This window comes from Panulirus ornatus, chromosome 16 (assembly GCF_036320965.1).
Source record: "Panulirus ornatus isolate Po-2019 chromosome 16, ASM3632096v1, whole genome shotgun sequence".
Lineage (NCBI taxonomy): Eukaryota > Metazoa > Arthropoda > Malacostraca > Decapoda > Palinuridae > Panulirus > Panulirus ornatus.
In genome coordinates, this window is record NC_092239.1 from 32777781 (window position 1) to 32800894 (window position 23114).

General features: G+C 43.5%; 1 protein-coding gene across 5 annotated transcripts in view; it reads right to left on the reverse strand.

Annotated features, from left to right (window-relative positions):
• The window catches only part of LOC139754224 (band 3 anion transport protein-like), a 475361-nt gene that overhangs the window by 23331 nt on the left and 428916 nt on the right, over nt 1-23114 (reverse strand). For all 5 annotated transcript variants that reach the window (XM_071671517.1, XM_071671521.1, XM_071671516.1 and 2 more), the window contains 4 exons: nt 10299-10497; nt 9886-10114; nt 5611-5802; nt 1931-2240 (listed from right to left, as the gene is read on the reverse strand). In XM_071671517.1, coding sequence (XP_071527618.1) covers nt 1931-2240; nt 5611-5802; nt 9886-10114; nt 10299-10497 — 930 coding nt within the window. The remainder of the gene's footprint in view (nt 1-1930; nt 2241-5610; nt 5803-9885; nt 10115-10298; nt 10498-23114) is intronic.

The window sequence follows — 23114 nt, forward strand, 5'->3', positions numbered from 1 at the left end:
GATCTGGGTATACCAGGTAGTATGATTTTCCTACAATCTGCTGCATTTTTTTCTTCTAATATGGCATCCACATGGCCAGCAACATTTCCTACCCTAAAAGAAGCAGTTAAACAGAAAAGATGCTGGTGAGGGAGCATCAGTACAGTTGAAAGTGCAGCAAAACGTAAGTGAGAGTTGGCAGGTCAAGTAAGCATGGATCCTGGTTGGAGCACGCCGCTTTCCTGCCAAGGGGGCCAATCTCACAATTACCACCGTTCTGTGCATATATTTGTTACTTGTGCAATTTGGGTATACCTGCAAATGTAATTTTTCTGTAACCCACTGTGTTTGTGTTGTAAATGTGGCATACAAATGTCCAGCAACATTTTCTACCCAAGAACCAGCAGTTAAATGAAAGAAAATCTTTTCTGACCTTAGAAATGAAGCTATAAACCTTACGATACACTGATGTTGGTGCAGGAGTGTCAGTGAGGTAGAAAGTGCACCAAAATGTCAGTTAGGGTTGGTTGGTGGTCATGTAAGTGTGGGTTCAGAGGGAATCATGCTACTTTCCCGCCAGCAGGTGTCAGGTGTCTCACAGTCATCACCATTATATAGGGATCTGCGATACTTGTGTGATGGGAGTATACCTTTTCACATGATTTTCCTGCAACCAGCTGTGTTTGTTAATATGGCATCCAAACATCCGACACCAATTTCTCCTACCCCAGAACCAGCATCTACACTGAAAAGAACCTCTCTGACCTCAAAAAGCTAAGCTTAGAAATCTTATGACATGCTGATACTAGTGAGGGAGCACAGCACTTGGGTTTGCTTATAACCTGGATGAATCTACAATCTGCAACATAAAGAAGAATGCTGAGAAAATTCGAAGTGCTGTGATACATTCTACTCCACTGTCTGCTAGGGTAACCACAAGGGTTAGGGATGACTAGTTAAGTTTATTTTACATCATATGGTACATAACATGAAGGTTATGGGATAATCCACCCGTGCTGACCATGAAGCCGGTGCATACATCCCCTTCATCTCCATATGTTTATTGGTTCACTATAGATTTTGCTAACGTGAAAGGTGTATCAAACTGTATTGGTTCACTATAGATTTTGCTTAAGTGAAAGGTGTATCAAACTGTATCATAAATATGTTGGGGAGAAAGACTGGAAGTGAGAGAAATTTAGGGGCTGTCTTGGCTTTGGTGATATGGAAGGAGAGAGAGAAAGGAAAAATCATTACAGGGTGGAAGAGTATTTGGGTCCCTTAATGAAGAGGAGAGGTGTAATTAAGAAAGTGAAGAAGGGACTAAGGGACAGCATTGTTTTCATGACCCTGATTCATGCAGCTGAAAAATGGACACAGTGAGTTACAGAGGTTAAGAATTCATGCTGTGCAAATGAGCTATTAGGAGGAGCATGTGGTATGACTAGATGGAATGAAGAAAGTGCTGAGGGGGTGTATGAAAGATGAGGTATGGCAGGAAATGTACAGGGAATGATTGTGGAATGGTAAAGTGGGAGAAACATAATACTTTGAAATGGTTTAAGCTTGTGGAAAGAATGCATAACGGGAGTTTGTAAAGAGAGTAAGACAGTACAATTAAAGGGGTTCATGTGAAAGGAAGACCACCTGTGACAAGGAAAATGAGAGAGGAAGAGTACTGGAAGGAAAGAAATAGTGGGAGGATGCAAGGAATGGTGTTTGCGAGGGAGGTATGTAAGAACAGAGATAAGAGATTCTTTTGACATAGCCATCCCCTATACAGGAGTTCCCAAGGAGAATGAACATCAGAGAGAGACAGAAACTCCACCAATAAATCTGGTTTATATAATTAGAGAATATGTAATCTGAACATGGGCAGTCACAAGAAATTCAGAATGGAGATCTTCTACCAGTACTTTAGGTAAAGAAATGTATTAGGAAAATATCTTACCTTGCTTAGATTCCATGTGTTTAGACCTGAGGCTTTCTTTTTTCTTCATGATCTGGTGAGCTTTTGCTCTGATATCATCAACAGGAATAAGGTCTTTATTGTTCCAATCGGAAGGAGGCAGGACAATGGATACATTTAAAAATTCATTTATGGCAGACAGCAGTTGTCCACGTGAGTGTGCACGGTATGCCACTTCATGGAATCCCTTATCAGACATAAGGGTGGAAATTGAACGACCAACCTCATGGTAGTCCATTTCCCCATGGAATGGACCCAAGAGGACAAACATAAACCTCACAGGAATTGGGACCTTTCGGAAAAAAGAAGTAACAATTAGACATAGAAGAAAAGTATATTCAATATTGAATATTTCTATGGACATATATTTCCTGTATAAATACTAAACTCAACTTATCTGTTAATGTTATCTATTCATCTACCTATCTGCTGAGTATGCCATTTCAGGACGGGGAATGTGTCATTGGCATAGGCCAGAGAGAATCAGGTGACACTGACCTGACCTCAACACAGCACCCAGACGATAATGGTCTCACTTTACCTAACTTAGTAAATTTAGTGATGTATACTGTCTATATTCATATTTCATATGCTTTGTATACTTCATATAAGATTGTGCTTCTGCGAGTTTTTCCTCTATTCTTCATGATGCTTCTGTGAAGGCAAAATTTTGATTGAAATAAAATGGATAATTTTGGACTACTGGCGTTTGAGCACCTACCCAAAGGAAGAGCGGCACTGAGAAAATTAAAGAACATAAAAAACTTAATAGCTGTAAATAAGTTGTATTCAACTATATATATGATTCATGTGAGAAACTGCAGAAGCTGGTGACTGAGTTTGGTAAAGTGTGTGAAAGAAGAAAGTTAAGAGTAAATGTGAATAAGAGCAAGGTTATTAGGTACAGTAGGGTTGAGGGTCAAGTCAATTGGGAGGTGAGTTTGAATGGAGAAAAACTGGAGGAAGTGAAGTGTTTTAGATATCTGGGAGTGGATCTGGCAGCGGATGGAAACATGGAAGTGGAAGTGGATCATAGGGTGCGGGAGGGGGCGAAAATTCTGGGAGCCTTGAAGAATGTGTGGAAGTCGAGAACATTATCTCGGAAAGCAAAAATGGGTATGTTTGAAGGAATAGTGGTTCCAACAATGTTGTATGGTTGCGAGGCGTGGACTATGGATAGAGTTGTGCGCAGGAGGATGGCTGTGCTGGAAATGAGATGTTTGAGGACAATGTGTGGTGTGAGGTGGTTTGATCGAGTAAGTAACGTACGGGTAAGAGAGATGTGTGGAAATAAAAAGAGCGTGGTTGAGAGAGCAGAAGAGGGTGTTTTGAAATGGTTTGGTCACATGGAGAGAATGAGTGAGGAAAGATTGACCAAGAGGATATATGTGTCGGAGGTGGAGGGAACGAGGAGAAGAGGGAGACCAAATTGGAGGTGGAAAGATGGAGTGAAAAAGATTTTGTGTGATCTGGGCCTGAACATGCAGGAGGGTGAAAGGAGGGCAAGGAATAGAGTGAATTGGAGCGATGTGGTATACCGGGGTTGACGTGCTGTCAGTGGATTGAATCAAGGCATGTGAAGCGTCTGGGGTAAACCATGGAAAGCTGTGCAGGTATGTATATTTGCGTGTGTGGACGTATGTATATACATGTGTATGGGGGGGGGGCCATTTCTTTCGTCTGTTTCCTTGTGCTACCTCGCAAACGCGGGAGACAGCGACAAAGTATAATAATAATAATAATAATAATATATATATATATATATATATATATATATATATATATATATATATATATATATATATATATATATATATATATATCTTTCTTTCTTTCTATATATATATATATACATATATATATATATATATATATATATATATATATATATATATATATAGAAGAAAGCTGAGAGTAAATGTGAATAAGAGCAAGGTTATTAGGTACAGTAGGGTTGAGGGACAAGTCAATTGGGAGGTAAGTTTGAATGGAGAAAAACTGGAGGAAGTGAAGTGTTTTAGATACCTGGGAGTGGATTTGGCAACGGATGGAACCATGGAAGCGGAAGTGAATCATACGGTGGGGGAGGGGCGAAAGTTCTGGGAGTGTTGAAAAATGTGTGGAAGTCGAGAACAGTATCTCGAAAGCAAAAATGGGTATGTTTGAAGGAATAGATATTCCAACTGTTATATGGTTGCGAGGCGTGGGCTATGGTTAGAGTTGTGCGCAGGAGGATGGATGTGCTGGAAATGAGATGTTTGAGGACAATATGTGGTGTGAGGTGGTTTGATAGAGAAAGTAATAATAGGGTAAGAGACATGTGCGGTAATAGGGGTGTCGTTAAGAGAGCAGAAAAGGGTGTTTTGAAGTGGTTTGGTCACATGGAGAGAATGAGTGAGGAAATACTGACCAAGAGGATATATGTGTCAGAGGTGGAGGGAACGAGGAGAAGTGGGAGACCAAACTGGAGGTGGAAAGATGCAGTGAAAAAGATTTTGAGTGATCGGAGCCTGAACATGCAGGAGGGTGAAAGGCGTGCGAGGAATAGAGTGAATTGGAACGATGTGGTATACCAGGGTCGACGTGCTGTCACTGGATTGAACCAGGGCATGTGAAGCGTCTAGGGTAAACCATGGAAAGTTCTGTCTGGCCTGGATGTGGAAAGGGCGCTGTGGTTTTGGTACATTATTACATGACAGCTTGAGACTGAGTGTGAACGAAAATGGCCTTTGTTGTCTTTTCCTAGACCTACCTCGCGCACATGAAGGAGGAGGGGGTTGTTATTTCATGTGGGGCGGGGTGGCAATGGGAATGAATAAAGACAGACAGTGTGAATTGTGTGCATGGGTATATATGTATGTGTCTGTGTGTGTATATATATGTGTACATTGAGATGTATAGGTATGTATATTTGCATGTGTGGACATGTATGTATATACATGTGTATGGGGGTGGCTTGGGCTATTTCTTTCGTCTGTTTCCTTGCGCTACCTTGCAAACGCGGGAGACAGTGACAAAGCAAAATAATAAATATAAATATATATATATATATATATATGATGCCTGTTCCCTTCAGGAACTCCTTTAAGTGGTGACCTTCATTGCCACATCTTACCCTTTTAGTGCATCACTCTTATCAGGCCATTGGTAGAGGGCAACTCTACTGCAGTGGTTCCAGAAGCTCCTTCCTTATGTTCCAACTACTAAATAATATTCCAACCTACTCCTTCTATCTAATGCTTACATGTAAGTGTTCCTACCAACTACTACCTAAATGCTCCTGTCTAATGTTCCTTCATACTACTTCTATCTTTGCTCCAACCAATCTGCCATAAAGCAGGGCTAGCACACACTACACACTGAAGGAAAATCTAGATTTATGTAGAATGAGCTGTGAGAGTTAAGTGTTGTAAAGTGCTAAGCATGATATACAGAGATGGTATGTTTCTGGACAGAATACCAGCAGTCCACATGTATGTGAGGTAGAGAGAGAAGACAGCTAACTGGATCAGAGGAGTGTAACCAGATAACTCATGAAGTGCTGCCTCACTATTCAGCAGTCACTAACCCTCCTGATAACCAGGTGGGTAAGTACTGGTAACATACCTACCTGTTTGGTGGCTGCCAACCAACTGTTACCAACCTCCTTAATGTTAACCTACCTCAATTAGGTTATCCATCATAACCCCTTCAGCTAGCCTTACAAAGGCAATTGTAGGATGCTTCAGGAAATCTACAGCACCAACTAAAACAGCTGTGGCTTCAGCACCTTCCGGGATCTTCTTCATAAGTTCCTTATTCTTCCGTATATCATCTTTTGCATCTTTATGAGCTCCATCACCTTCAATATCAATCTAAAGAAAAAAGAAAGAAGTCCTTAAGTTGAAAATATTCACAATGATTTTTCACTTCATTGGAAGTAATGAAAGTAATAGAAATTATCAAAGAAAAATGATGGAACCATTTGGTGTAACAAGTTCTTCAATGAGATTGTACACTGTTTTACCACCACAAACTGATACAGACTCAAATAATACCACACTGGAGAGGGGATGGGGCTTTCAAAGAAGTGTGTGGTTGAGAGAAAACCTAGCTTAGCCATAGTACCGTAACGAAACTTATGAAGTGCATATGCGTAGTTTACAGTGGGGCACAAAGCAAAGATCGTCTGTCCTCTTGGCTCTCCTTGCCCAGACATCCCTACATCACATGACATACTCCTACATATAGAGGTCTTACTTTCACCCGTGTACAAGGGGATGGGTATTTAAAAGAAGTGTTTGGTTGAGAGAAAACCTAGCTCAGCTAGAGTACCATAACGAAACTTATGAAGTGTATGTGTGTAGTTTACCGTGGGGCGCAAAGCAAAGATTGTTTATCCTCTTGGCTCTCCTTGCCAAGACTCCCCTACATCACTAGATGTACTCCTACATACAGAAGTCTTACTTTCACCCTTGTACACAAAGGATACTTGACCGCTGACCTCAATTGCTTACAATAAAAAAATGCACCTGTGTTATGTTGATTTAACTACGTGTTACGAACCAACTGTGAAGGACACTGTTGGGTTTACCTGCTGAAACCACCAACCCCTTAGGGAACAAACTAACCTCTGACCTACTATCATCACTGGTTAACAATTGCTCATTATCTGAATGTCCCATATGGCTAATTATACATTCCAAACTATGACTTATCTAAAATGATAGGCCAACTAATTCAAAGCGAAGAAACTCCCTGCCCACCAAGACTCCTCAGCATCCATAGTCTGCATCTTCCTTATCATTTGCTTTTATGATGGCAAATGACAACGAAGCCGCAATCTTTTTAGGAGGGAGGGAGGGAGTGAACAGCCTTGGCCTAGTATGCAACTAGTGCAAGGATTATGGGAATATGATGAACCTAAAACCCAATTAATGCTGACAATATGGGGAATGTTCGTAGCCTACCATTTAACTAATGCAAGGATTACAGAAAAAGTGAGCAGACTACAATTATGGATAAGGATCCTTGCTTACTCCAGAGATTACTGGGAAGGTTAGCATACTAGCCAATAACATGAAACGCAACAGTACCACCTGCAGAGCATGTATTAGAGGGTTGCAAGTCACAAGCACCTCAAACCAAAATAAGACTGAAATGGTCAAATGTGTGCATTTGGACTTGTATACCTAAAGTACTTAGATTAACGGCTTGACTCTGCAGTATGAATTTCTTGACTTCAATAACTTAAAATGCAACAGGTAATTTCAATTCTTTTTAAATACGACCGTGACCCAAAAAACAATAATTCAAACGCAAATGACCCTCACCAGATAACTACCTAATATCAAAGATAATGGCTTTAACAATTCAACGTAAAAGGGTCATCTGAATCAGCAGAACAAAGTGCAGGTGTACCTGCGATGCAGAGCGAGATATATCTACAGCTGAGCGACTCTTGACAGTCATGGTCACATAGTGCCCACATACATTTAAATCTGAGCACATACTACGCCCTATGCCTTCTACGTAAAGTGAGTCATCCTGGAACAAGACTGGTAAACATTCTTTTTTCTCATCACGTATCAAAGACTGAACAAGACTAGTCAACATTCTTTTTTCTCATCACATATCAAAGACTAAGACATTCTGGTTGACAGCGTCAACAGTAAATTATAACAAATCAACATAATCTAACAAAGAAGTAATTTAGAGTCAACAGTGGATTATGACAAATCAACATAATCTAACAAAGAAGTAATTTAGAGTATGAAAGGTGCCTAGCGGGCGCCCGCCAGGTGTTCAATGAACGGCAAGAGCCGTAAGGTCAGGTTTTCTAACCTGGTAAAAACAGAGGCTGTGTGGGTCTGCGGCCGTGCCATCCAAGGACACGGCGGCGGTAACAACATTCCTCAACGGTCGCTGCCTTGCGGGGAACTCCCGTATTCCAGTGCTTACCAATGAATGGGCGTTTCTGTCTGATCAATTATACAAGCACACACACACACACACACACATATATATATATATATATATATATATATATATATATATATATATATATATATATATAATGTGTTGTCTGACAGCGCCTCTGCTCGAAGTTACACCGCGAGTGAAAAGTCAACGCCGGGGGAGTCTATAATTTCAAGCACCGTCTTCTCAACTTCTCACTCCAAAGGAATCTACATTTCCCTGCTGCCGGAAGTAGCGGTCTTGGGCCGCATGAGCCTTTACAAAATTTCTATATGCGAACATTTCACAGAAATTGGTCCTGGGGTGTGTGTGTGTGTGTGTGTGCAAGCTGTTTTTCGATCTTTAATGATCAGAGAAAAACATTTTCTATGAATATGCTAAACGCCTACAGGACTGCAGGGAAGTTGATGCAAATCTATCTCTACCTCACGTCTCGTCACTTTCCCGTACAACTCAACAGAAAACGTCGTAATAACGCATCCTTGCACTATCAGAACGACATGTGTTGATCTATTTGCTACACTCGTACATGACTAAGCAGTTAATTACATAGGTATATAGTAAATTTACATAATATACTTCGCTTTAGTTGGCCGCTTAAAATTCCTCCCACTAGTGTATTTTGTATGGCAATAACTAGAAGTACAAGATTGATAACTTGTTTAAAAGTGTACTTGACACACTCCTGTTTTAAACAGGGACGAAATTTCAGCCTCTGTCCTTTAGTTTCATTTTAATATATATATATATATATATATATATATATATATATATATATATATATATATATATATAAATAAGCCTAGTCGGGATGTGGCACTGCCTGTCTTTGAAGTCCAAGCGACGCTGCCTTGAAGCCCACGCTACTGCAAGGCTGACCACTCCATCATCACCAACACACGGGGATTTTACCGAAACTTACCTAACGTAACAAGTAAAAACTGAGCGGGAGGATAACAGGTAACTCGGCAGAATTCGTCCAGGGATTTGTAATGCTGGAGTGGGGAGAGATAGCGTGAAGCAGCCCGACACCAGTCAAGGCCGCGTCTGTAGACCCAAATGTTACGGCGGCGTTCACCGTTCGTTGACGGAAGTTGAACCAGGAGGGCAGGGCGGGCGGTAGTCCCTCACGCCCCACTGGTCCAGTTGCGACACTGTGGCGACACTGTGGCTGTCCTCGACCGTCCCTTATACACACCATCCTGCTCTAACTTCCCTAGTACTCAGAAGGAAATGATCGTACTTTGTTTCTCTGGTAGACTCGTATCCCTAATACATTATTTACTTAATGTAGTTCGCCGTTCAGAGCTGAAGAGTGGCATTAACACCCAGACAAATGAGTCATTGTGTGGGTTAGGTGGCCCCTAGGGGCAAATATCCTATCATGAGACAAGGCCAAGGGTCTAGTTTGACTTAAGCGGGGCCCTGAGCAACAGATGAGTAGCGGGACCCATCACTACTTCCTTAAACCCAAAAAGGAAAACAGGCCAATTTACCGCTGTATATAGGAATATCAGAGAAGCAAGCCACATAATGGACAGCACACTGAATGCAACTTCAATATTCATATCCAATAACGGACTATGTTTCTAAGCGCGCCCTATTACTGATTTGTCATTATATGTCTGAATATATATATTTGTGAGCGGGTTCCCTGAAAGCGCGGGGCTTTAGTTCTAGCCTAAACTGTCCCATGTCTAGGTCAATCATGCCCAATCATTCCCTTTCTTGTTAAACATATGTACATCCCTTTATTGGCTTTCATTTGTTATAAGACTACCAAATGTGAATCACCGTATATAAAGAAAACGTAGCCGTCCCACTCCTACGATACGAATGTTTTAGATACCTATAACACTGTGCCTGCTGTCGAGCCTCTACGCCTATACGAACATGAGCAAGAGCACAAAGTCCCTATCACAGGGCAGACACCCTCCGCAGCAGTGGTGTACAGAAGCTGCAGTGCCGACAGTACCCACCTGTGTGTACGAGTCGTCCCGGCTGAAGCTTTTCTTACTCTCGGGGTTGGGGTCCTTGGAGACGTTGCCATTGGACACGATATTGTTTTCGTCCGTTGAGCTGTGGCGAAGGAAGCTGGAGAAGGTATTCACGCTAAAAAGGTTTGAGAGTCCGGCCTTACGCACGGACGAGCGTAAACCTCCTTCTAAACTAACACTTGTCGACGATGGCTGCAACTTCTCCTCAGAACTGAAGACAAATGAAAACATGCCTTAAAACCGTGACTCATAACAAAACCATTTCCATCAGGGTGTTCTCATATCAAAAATGTATTCCAGTATGAGACTCGTGATTCAAACAAATGAAATCTAGCCTATGAAATTCCACTATCATGAAAGTAAGTTGCTAACTGGGAGTGGGGAAGGCGACTTACCTGGCCAAGGTATTCTTCGAGCCCAAGGAGGGGAGCCTGAAGGACTGGTTCTCACGGATGTGTTTGTGTCTGAGAAGTAGGACGCGGATGACGGCTTCACGCTGGTCGGCGGGGATCTGGTCACAGGCGATCATTTTGTCCACCACCCTGGCCGCGATGCTCGGCAGGTCGCGCTCCTCCAGGTCCAGCAGTACCGCACCTGTGTACACAGACACAAAAAAAAAAAAAAATGTCAAAAACACAAGAAGAATAAACTGATGGTACAGCATTTGTAGTTGACTAACACAGCCCGAAATACGTTGTGAATAAAAAGAAATGTGATAATAAGAATAAAGGAGCTGAGTAAAAATCATTTTCCTGGTCTGGTTGCCATTCAAACAGTTCGTGTACTAACTGGATGCACAAGGTTGTGACTATTAGTCGGTTATCAAGAAACTCAACCCAACAAGGGTGAACATGTCTCGACGATGTGGCAACACTTCTTAGTCTGTGTGAAGGTAATACCCGCATAATGATTTTTTTTATATGATCTATCATCGTTATATATATATATATATATATATATATATATATATATATATATATATATATATATATATATATATATGTGTGTGTGTGTGTGTGTGTGTGTGTGTGTGTGTGTGTGTGTGTGTGTGTGTGTGTGTGTGTGTGTGGTTTAGAGAGCAGAAGAGGGTGTTTTGAAATGGTTTGGACATATGGAGAATAAGTAAGGATAGACTGACAAAGAGGATATATAATGCGTCAGGGGTGGAGAGAAGAAGGAGAAGCAGGAGACCAAACTGGAGGTGGAAGGACGGAGTGAAAAAGATTTTGAGCGATCGGGGCCTGAACATACAGGAGGGTGAGAGGCGTGCAAGGAATAGTTAATTGGAACGATGTGGTATACCTGGGTCGACGTGCTGTCAATGGACTGAATCAGGGCATGTGAAACGTCTAGGGTAAACTATGGAAAGGTCTGTGGGCCCTGGATGTGGATAAGGAGCTGTGGTTTCGGTGCATTACACATGACAGCTAGAAACTAATTGTGAACGAATGTGGCTTTTTTTGACTGCTTTCCTGGCGTTACCTCGCAAAAGCAGGGGTAGCGATGCTGTTTCCTGTGGGGCGGGGTAGCGCCAGGAATGGATAAAGGTAATCATATATATATATATATATATATATATATATATATATATATATATATATATATATATATATATATATATATAATTTCTCTGAAGATATAAATAATATTTAACGTGGTCTGAGGACAATGCAGACCAAAAAAGTCAGCTTGCAACTTTAACCTCTTCAACCTTTGCCAGAGTTCGACTAACCCTGATATCCCATTGAAGTGGTGCTGCAGCCTCGCTCTTTACATAGGCTTTATAACCACACATGGCACCAGATCCTGAAGGCGGACTGAAGGATCTTTCCCCCTTCTCCTGCACTCCAGCATGGTCCATCGTTTAAGTCTTTCAACCTGTCAACATAGTGCAGCACTCACAACTGAACAAATGGCTAAGTGGAGGGTGTTACAGTACACTTCGCAGAAGACCCTTCATTTAATGCTGGTTTAGGTTAGGTAAGGAAGCGTCAGTTGATCAGTATCATACGGTGACGTACACTGACAAAACGCGTTACTCAGTGGTACATCTTGGGCCGAGCTGAATGCTTAATAACCAATGGATGAATATCCACAAGATGTTTTCTCATGAGAATACAAGATGAGGTAACCGACGACCGGCATAAACAGCACCCGAGTCGAGGAGGATCTTTACGAAACGTGTTATTTACATCAGCTGGGCTGGCATAGGTGCAAAAATACAGTATGTAGTAGTCATCAATATTAGACATACCGTCAGCAAAAGAAAACTCAAGCTACAAGCAAGCCTACGCATAATATGCCCTCAGTAAACTGGTTCAGGCGCTGCAGCTGTGAAAGCAAACATGCTTGGTACAGCGTCTTTTAGTGAATATATATATATATATATATATATATATATATATATATATATATATATATATATATATATATACACCTAAATATTCATTAATTTGAATTGCAAATCTTTCTCATGGACCAAGGTTGGAAAAAGTTTTCTACGAATGTTCTTTTTTTTTCTCTAGTTTCTCCTACAGAGTGCTGACAATGCCTGATTTATTCTTGTAAGCTTATTCTTAAATGCCTGTGTTTGCAAATGACTCTGTCTCGTGGAAGACTGTGAAGCAGGACACGCATATGCTAAGCACCCGGGAGGTGTGCAGACCAACTTGAAATCTGAACATACCAGCTACACTTTGGCATCACCTGAATTACATGTAAATAAATGTAGCTCAAAAACAATGATGATGGTCTATCGATAACGTTTCTGTTTTAGCTCAGTACAAGATAAACATGGTAAAACTGCGTAAGCTTTTTCTCTGAGTCCTTGTCCTTTACGGATTTACTGAGCTACATTACTCGCATAAACTTTTTTCTTCTTTCTCTTTTTGTTACGTTGGAGGCTCAAGTCATGGACTAAAGTCCACATCACGGCTGGGCCTTCATTCATAAACAGACAGGTTAATGAGAAGAGAAGAATGAGATACAAGAGAAAGTATTTACGAACCTTGGAGGAAATGAAAATCCCTTCTTTTCAACAACAACAACAAAAAAGTGCCAGTTCATAAATACTGGAAAAGAAATAAGAAGGTAGAGATACCCAAAGCACTGAGGTGTAGGAGAAGAAGCAGTTATCAAAACGGCCCACTCTTCAACCCCGCCGAAACACAGTTAAAACCATACCTCAGGTCAAGGTGCCCAAGATGACATGATCTACACTTCGAAGAAAACAAAAAGTCTTATAAGCAGGTGGATCGAGAAAAGTCATCTTTTGAAGACTGGGTATCTTATCATCTTGTGAGGACTGGGATCATCTTATCATCTTGTGAGGACTGGGATCATCTTATCAACGATTAAGCATTGCACCAGGACATTTCTTCCCACGAGCGGACGAAACTCTCACCAAATGCAAGAGGCCCAGCACAAAACATATTCTCCCTGATATACATCCTCTGACCGAGGATAAGTTGTAAATTACAGTAAGACTCTCGTCAATAGACAAAGCTATATCCAAGGTGTCTGCTGTGACATGCAGGCGGAAAAAAGAAAAACTATGGCGAGCATCTGTATACACACACACACATTCCCTTCAGTAATGATGGGTCAACTATGGCGAGCACCTGTATACACACACACACATTCCCTTCAGTAATGATGGGTCAACTATGGCGACCACCTGTATACACACACACATTCCCTTTAGTAATAATAGAGTCAACTATGGCGAGCACCTGTATACACACACACACACATTCCCTTCAGTAATGATGAGTCAACTATGGCTGCCGCACTCAGTGCCCTAGTTGTAACAGTGCGACGACCATGAGAGACAAGTATGGATGAGAAAATCGGTGCTACCTTGACCGTTCCTCCTGGGTTCATTTTCCTCCACAAGGGTACTCTGAGGTACCGAGCCTCAGGGAAGGCCACACCACTGAAAATCCACACGCCGCCAACGGCGAGGCGACCTCCGTGACGGGTTCTCTCGAAGCTTCCAGGGGCAAAACCACTGAGCCTCTTTCTGTGGTGGGTCTTGCCACAGTAATTAATAACAACATCCGTGCGGGCTCCGAGTCCCCGTTATCATTTCTCTCTACCACCATCAGCAGCCCTCTGTACAAACAGCTGCCAACGCTTGCTTCGTCAGCGCGTCGCATGTCAAAAACTGTATCCAGATGCCATTAGTTTTTTTCCTTATTTAATTGAAAATGTATATCAAGGCCCCATAATCCAATCCAGGAACTTCCTACAGCTGTACTGCCTCTAAAAGAAAAAAAAAAAAGAGAGAGAGAGAGAGGGGGGCTGTGTGGTAACCACACGCCATGTCGTCATCTTCATTCATTGGTCTCCCTTTTTATATCGAAAAATATTCAAAAATATCTATAAGTTTACTGACATATAACATCTTAGACGGCTGGAGTCACAAGAGTATATTACGGCAAGCAGGAGCACCGCGCACATCGACTTGACCGGAGGATGACGCAACCCTGAGAATTCCTACGTGGCCCAAAAACCCCTTCAATATCCATATTACCAAGTGATGTACCGCTGCTTTTGACGTCTCCAGTTTGCATTCCCTTTATACATATTCATATGAATAAAGTCTTAAAAGAGGTGCGCCGTGCATACTAGCTTTAGTCTGTGACCAGCTACGTGACACAGTGTCTTGTAAGTACCTTGGCGAAGACAGGAAACTTCGCGTCGACCATATTAAGGTCTGATATACTCGAGTTGAACTAGCTAGAGCCACACATTACGCAGTGTCACCACAAAAATAAAGTACTGGAAAAATAGACACGCGGACATATTCGTAGAAAAAAAAAAAAAGAAGAAAATCTCGCAGGAGAGAGCGGCGGAGAGAGAGAGAGAGAGAGAGAGAGAGAGAGAGAGAGAGAGAGAGAGAGAGAGAGAGAGAGAGAGCGGCGGAGATCCACACTGCTAAGCTACCACAAGATGGCGGGCCGAACAGCCACGAACCGGAGACGGCCGGTTCTCGTGAAGCCTCACCCTCCCATCATAACCTACTCCCCTTATCTCCACCACCTCCGTGAGCGGGGACAGCGATGGTCGCCATCCCGAAATGCATCGATAACCAATCCAGAAACCCACAGATAAGGAAACGGAATAAAAAGATATTACGCAAAGAAAAAAGGATTTACTTTTTAACGTGCGGATCAGAATTGAATTTCAAAAATCTTGAGATGGACAATACAGAAGACGACTGTTGACAAAATAGCAGCCAATTATATGTGTACTGATAACAACCGGCAGTGAATCCTAGATGATAAGAACGCACTTCAACGTTAATTACCCCAAGACAGACGCGTGTAAACAGTCATTTCATCTATATCAGGAGACAGCTTAAATAACAAGTCTATTGTGTTCATGAGACAGACTGTGCGAAACAGGAGGAAATGTTAAAACCATCGGCAATTTATCCAGCGTTCATGAAACGTAGTACACAGACACCGGCGGCCCGTATGGCGTATCTATGAAGGTGTATAAACCAGTATAAGCTGCATCAGTAATATTACTCATCTCTAGTCAAGTCAGCTGTGATTTCTATACTGCGCATTCCAACCTCAACCTCTCACAGTGGAAAATGGCAAAAAGAAAAAAAAAATTGGCACGAGTGAATGGCTTTCAAACCTCACTTCGGAGAGAGAGAGAGAGAGAGAGAGAGAGAGAGAGAGAGAGAGAGAGAGAGAGAGAGAGAGAGAGAGAGAGAGACTGACTGGGGCGGGGCTCAATGTCCAGCACGAGACTATCACTTCACCGGGGCTTCGCGACGTCATCACCGTCCCAGGGGTTTCGAGGTTCCCCCAAGGCGGGAGTTGTGTGCCTACGCTATATCTCGCTCCTCCGTAGCACCACGCCAGACTCCTAGCGATTTCCCACTCACAATATTCACAAAACACTACCCTAATTAACATCTTTTTAAACATCACGGTACCCTGATGAAATGGAGATAGCAATTATGAAACTGACGATTCACAAAAAAAAGAAAGGAAGAGATTGCAAGGCGAAAGCAGTTTCTCTTCACTATTTCTCAGTAAAGTAAAAGATCGTGTTGATTAACGAGGAGTCTGCTACAGAAAATAGAGAAAGTAATGTCAATGACCTACGATTACTTAAAAACACAGCTAAGGCCTAAATCAAAAATAGCAACAAAAGAAAAGAGAAAAAAAAGAGAAGAATCCAGCGGAATGACAAAAGAAATGGCGAAGTCGGATGGATCCATAAAAAACGACTCCATCCAATTGGAAAGGTAAAACTATTACATAAGTACTTTTCTGCAGACGGTAACGAGGGAAGCTGTGAGGAAGATTGGGAGCTGTTGCCTCATTCTGGGAACTCGAATGTGCGTGCTCACACGTCCACCAGAAGGAAACATTACACACACACACACACACACACACATTATTCCTATAAGTAACCAACCCTGCTCCCGCCCTTCCTCGTCCATCATCTCGGGTTGCACTGTAATTCATGACGTCCGCTGAATTACAAGCTCGGGGACACTTTCCACTATTCAAATAAGCGAATCTTTTCAAGAGTGTAAAACTCCCTCAGTAGAAATGGAACATTACACACACACATACACACACACACAAACACACACACACACACCACACACACACACACACACACACACACACAATTTTTTTTCCCTTGAAAATACCATGAAATTAAAAAAAAACGTTAAAAAGGATATTAAGAAATACTTTTGAAAAATAAGAGTGGTGGCTGAATGGAACTGAATGACTCGAGGGAAAAGTTAATGCAGAGTGCATGAAATTCAGAGTTGTATGATAACAGAGAATGTTCGAGATGGGGGCCCAACGAATATAAAACTCCTTCCTCGTACAGCACACACTGGGAACCACTTGAGCACACGCACATACAGAAGTGTTCCTTGTGTCTGCTGGCCGCAAAACTCGCGTTGGTGGGGTCTATCGTACGGAGTAGATATGTGTACTTGTAAATATCAATATGTAAGGGTGGGGTGACTCAAAGTACGGTTATAACCTCTACTGCTAACGTAAAGCATATATATATATCTGACTTCACATATGGCCTCATGTGACGAGTCTTGCACTCTATGTTACGCACGCGCGCGCGCTTTACAGATGTACAGATCATGGCCTCTGTGTCAAAGTTCATGAGCAACTTTTCTTGGTTCGTAAGTACCGAATCTCAGTTCCTGTTACGAAGTGTTTGTGCAGATTGAAATGCTGGCATAGTAAATTCTCCTGAACGAAGCTTTTGGTCAATCTGATTCATTCTCACTTCTCGGACAGCCGTAGTGAAGCGTTCGGACGAGCAAACTATAAAGAAGAGTCGAGACGTCCACGAAAGGAACACGCGAGAGAGACATGAGCAAAGTGAGGAGTCACAAAGTTATGAATTTTCATCAGACAAACCACTGGATTACCTTTCACAGGGCTTCTGCAGTTTCGAGGCTGCATTCCAAGCGAGAGCGTGGAAATGAACTCCTTTGGAGATACAAGTTACTGGACGAGACTCTACTTCCTTTTCCTCATCTGATGATGATACAGCCACGTCGGAGGTGACTTTCCACACGTGTGTAACCACTCCAGACGGAGTCTTGCCAAACCAGTCGGTATGACAGAGAGGGAAAAAACAAAAGACGACTTACGGGAAAAGTGGCCGAGTGAGTAACATGCTGATGTTAAAGGTGAAGTGAGGAGTCAGGAGTATGTATGTGGCTGCCTTCCTCAATGTCCCCCTGAGAGGCTGATGTGATACGCTACATCAAGACATTCTCGGCCACATGGGCTTCGATTCGCTAGGCCTCAGCCTGGCAGAGGTCCTCTGAGACGGCCCGATCTTTCATTCATATAACCCAATCATAAATTTCTCAAAAAAAAAAAAAGGGGGGGGAGGGGGGTGGGGACAAGCCGAACCTTCTCCCAACAGTACTCCGGCAATAAACTATTGACCTTTAATGGTTTTAATGAGAGGTTCAACTGGACTGCTATGCAAATAAGTCCTCAACAGGTTTGGCGTTCGTTAGGGTAATGCTGATGCATCGAATCAGTTTTTATGGACCCTTTCCTCAACGAAGCTATGGGACGCGTGCTGTTCCGATGTGAGGATATCTTGTTATAATTTCATGCAAAGACTGACGCACGTTCCTTTCTTTTATCCTTAATCGCCGTTTCCCGCGTCAGCTAGTTAGCGCCAGGAACAGCCGAAGAAAGGCCGCATCCGCTCACATCCGTTTCCTAAAGTAATCATTATCTTGCTGCCGGGATAATTCTTAAAGACTTCGGAGAGAGATTTCAACACGCCAGCGGTAGCAATCCAAAGTGGAACAAGTTTTTTTTTTTTTCCTTTTTTTTTTAAGCCAGGATAACATTTACCAACTAACGGGTCGTTTTCATTACCGGAGCCAAAAGGTCATTTTGTCAATGAGGCCCGAATGAGAAAAATGGCCCCGGAGAGCGAGTTGATAGGTCAGGAAGGAGAGTTCAGACATGCGACTCGGTTTTATCTTCATTTAATGAAGACAGTTTTGGGTTCCGTGATGACGAAGTACGAAGTGTAAGGGCCCGGAGTACCTACAGACTCTCAGCAGCCTAGGCAGAGGTTAACAGGAAAATGATGTAGGATACATGATTCGCTACATTATTTCTTGACTGATGCCACAGGGATCCCAATGTGTCGCAAGACATAGATCCTATCAGTTGAATGTCTGCTTAATACGGAGTATTATAGTCTCTCTGCTCATTAAATAGTTTTTTTTTTTATAGTTACGGATAAAAGTCCACGTCAAGGTCGGGTCTTAATTGAAATATAAAAAGGTGACTGAAAGGGAAAAAGAAGCGACGAGGTAAAGTATTTAAGAATTGTGGAGGAACTGAAAAACCTGTCCTTTTAAAAGTGCCAGGTCACAGTTGTGACGGGTGGAACGTTCTAAAGCTTCGAGATCCGGGGTAATGTATAATTACCAAAAAGGCCTTTTATTTTTTATCTATTTATTTATTCTTGTCTTTTTTTTTTTTTTTTTTTTGAGCTACCGACGGCCACACAGTTATCAAGTGACTCAGAAGTTTGCCGGACATTACGTGGTCGAGCACACAGGCAGTCAGCTCACATTAGCTTCTACGTTTACCAAATACAGCAGAGATGCCCTCATGCTACCCAAATGCAATAGAACAGCCTCCACTCCAGTCACATACAATATAACAGCTCATACGTTACACAACTGTAGGGGATCATCCTTCACGCTATGGTAGCTACAGTGCAACAGCCTTCACGCTAAAGAGGTATGGTACAGCAGCCTTCATGCTACATAACATCCCTACATGCTACTGCCAACACGTCAAGGAATCCTTGAGGCCACCACAGTAATGTCCCGGAAGATAGCTTGCCACGAGGAAGTTACCACAGCGGCCACAAGATACGGTAAGTTAAGAGTGTTGATTACGTCACTTCAATCATCCCCACACGTGAGGCATCAAAGAAGGCCGCTCAGATGTCAACGTATTTCCAGCGGGGAAGATGCTTCTGTGGTATAAGTGTACTACACCACTCCTTCAAAGTTCTTCGGGGTTAACAGCGAACTGAAGGAATCCAACGGTAGCCCTCAAGACACCACGTACCCAAGATGATAATAAGGTACTCTAGATATCCCAGGACACTCCTGAAGACACCATGTATATCATGGAGCTACCACGGTGTTTCGAGGGTCCAACGGTATTCCTCATATCATCGAGTACGTCGAAGCTGCCAAGTATCACACAGATACCAAAGCTTTTCGATGGTCCTGTGTTACTCACACGTCCACCATTTATCCCCCCAAAATGCCTTGGTAATTCAGAGGTCTTACGGACACATCTGTGGCCTCCATAACATCCGGGCATACGAGGGTAACTTGGAAGTGCATGGAAAATTGTCCGGTCTGTGGCCGTCCACTCTGGATCCGTCCACTGCGAGGCTCTACGTACGGCCTCTCCAGCAAGAAAAGAAAGTCCACCTCCGACCTGCCAACCCCGTCGAAACTCCTCGGGATAACCGATTCCGTCCATTCCCCCGCTCGTGACATGTCGGCAAGCCTGGCTTCTTCCCCAGACAAGTTACCTGGTTAAGGCGTATCAACTTCTTCAAGGTTAGACAATCCCTGGTCCAAGTGGATGCGAGGCCAACGGGAACACTAAATATGAAACCATTTTGGAAACCAGTTCTTATGCATGGAGTCAGACGTATCCAGCGAAGAAAACTGGAAAGATAAAGGCAGAAACGAGAATACTGACAGACTGAGAAAAAGCGTTAGTAAACAACGATTGAACATACCGTCAATCACTGGAAATAAATAGAATGTCAAGTCTGAGGGCAATGCCACCAGACACAAGATCAAGATCCAGGAAGAATGTACTTCAACTGATGCCACATAAAAGACCAACTGAAGGGCCAAGGGTTAACAAGAGAAGAACAATCAAGTGTTTGGTAAAGGGAGAATAGACTTGGCATGGAAGAAGCGCCAGAATTGGACGACGACAAGGAGAGATGGAAGGTTTTCCAAGGACAGGACCCCACAGGTGGCTTGGGGTATGATGCGAGTGAGACTCATGAGGTCTTATGGTACTCCTGTGGCCAATATGTACCCCAGAGATACCAAGGTACTCCAGAGGTCAAACAGTACTTCTGTGGCCATTATGTACCCCAGAGATAATACCACGGTACTTCAGAGGTCCTACGGTACTCCTGTGGCCACTATGTACCCCAGGAGATACCAAGGTACTTCAGAGGTCCTAAGGTACTCCTGTGGCCATTATGTACCCCAGAGATACCAAGGTACTTCAGAGGTCCTACGGTACTCCTGTGGCCATTATGTACCCCAGAGATACCAAGTTACTTCAGAGGTCCTACGGTACTCCTGTGGCCAATAGGTGTACCCCTGAGTACCACGGTATTTCAGAGGTCCGATGGTACTCCCGCAGATACCAAGTACCATGCTATTCCAGTGGTTCAACGGTACTCCAGTAAATCCAAAAGCTTGAGATCATCACGGCGGCCACCCAGTGGCCAGCACAGTACGTGAGTCTTTTGAAGAGCTTCACAAGACGACACAAGAGCGAACCACCTTCACCAACCACCTTCCTAACGATCCATGTCTGGGGCCGCCTGGATAAGCAGCAGTATGTATGTATGTATAATTCCACGAGTTCCCACTATCATGAACACTTGAGTACCCCGAACTTCTGCCACATGGAAAGGCTAGCCACTAAAGTCACAATCACAACTTTTCAAGTTTTGTACAAATCTCCTCGACATACAGGTGGAAAAATTCATTTACCCAGAGGAAAATCAGGTCGTGGACTGATGTTCTCATTTTCAACTTCGTTATCTTTCTCTTTCTCCGAAATATGATTGAGATCCATAGCGTCGTTAGCTGGCGGGTGCGAACTGGCAAAAGAGTGGTGCTCGGCTGCTGCAGCTAGCGCAAGTAACTGGGCGCTCCTCTTCTGCGTCGTCTGCTGGTACGGTACTAACTGCCAAACACACTTTCCTACAGGCTCCTCTCCGTCCTGAAACTTAACCGTAAACACACTAAAGGAAGGGGCAGCTCGCCTCAAAATATAAGGGAGGCGGCGGTGGGTCAACGGCGAGGCTCCGCCCACAAATGCCTGCCTGCTCCTCCCGTCGTGACGTTCGCTCAAGACGTCTTCTGCCTTTTGACACTCTTACACTTTTTGTTTCGGGTCTTCAGTGAGAGGCGTAGCAAATCAATATATATTCTAATCTTTCTCCAGTGCGTTTGTCCCACTGGAGGGACTTGAATTATACCTTGTAAATTCAGAGAAATAATACGAAATGAGCAATGGGGGGGAAGGAGGAGGAGGAGGAGGAACCTTCGGTGGAAATAATAGCGTGACCATGAAGAGTGATGTCTCCACGCGAGGCATTCATGACCATATCCCACAGCATCCGTACTGCACCCTCACCTCCTGCATCCTAGACACGAGAAAACGTTATAAAGTGCATTTCACAAATATGGCGACTCATAAAAATTTCACCGAAACAAAATATGATCGCGAATGTGCAGACGTCTCACAGCGACCCCGCCCAGCCGACCCCGACACTCCCTGAGCGAAGAGATCTGCAAACGTTCATCTCTCTATCAGACGAACAGGGGTGAAAGTGGGCGAAGGTCGCAGCAACGGAACTGCCGCCGCTGCCACTGCCGGCCAGAAGTGTCAACAGTTTTTCCCCCCGTAAGGTCTCGAGTGGAGTGCCTACTGTCCCGTCAGGCGAGGGCATATTCGCCACCAACCACCTCCCTATCTGCCGCTAACTTCCTGCATCTTAAGACACCAACCGTGCATCATACAGTGCCTGGAACCGCGACCATATAATGTGCCTGATACGTCTCCGACTGCCTGAATCACGAGTACATAACCCTGACGTAGTAGAGGCTCCTAGGAGTGGCTTCTTCCTGGCGAACGCTGGTGGCTGGAGCACGGAACCCTTACCTGCCTGCCTGCCTACCTCGCGCCAGCCACCAGCAAAAACGACCCCTCGAGCGGAGTCAGCCCGGAACACACCGCCCTGCAGGTGACCCTATACCCATCCACCCGTGAGGACGCCGTGCCCTGTGGGCGAAGGTGCCGAGTAACCGGACGGAAAGAGCGTACTGGTGATGTTGGCGTCAATCACAACTGCTTCTACGGCAGTCCCAACGACCTGACTTCTCTCTTCATCCACTCGCCTCTCACTTACCCGTGACTGTGCTGTTTTCCAGCATCAAAAGTTCTCAGAGAATGACATTACCGTTGAGGACTGCTGACACACGGAAGCAGTACCGCACACAGCTCAGTTCAAGAGCGCTAGCTTTGACATGCGTTGCGCCTCTGGCCTCGACACGATCGCTGCGGTAACATGCAAGTTTCTGTAGTTTCATAACTCCTGTGACTACCCATGCAAACTGCACGGGGACGGAGTGCCACATACTCATGGTGCCCCGTCTCTCAAACTTCCTTTGGTATCGTATATATATATTTTTTTTACACTTACTCATATGCATTTACAGTTTCCTTTCATAATTCCTCCCTGTATCCACGACTCTATCATAGTTTAAGTATTCCGTCACATCTTTTGTAACTTCCTTCTTTGGTTCCTGTTTTGGCCTCTCGTTAACCTGGCATTTCCAGTTCTGAAGAAATGTGTTTCTTATGCGATGTTAT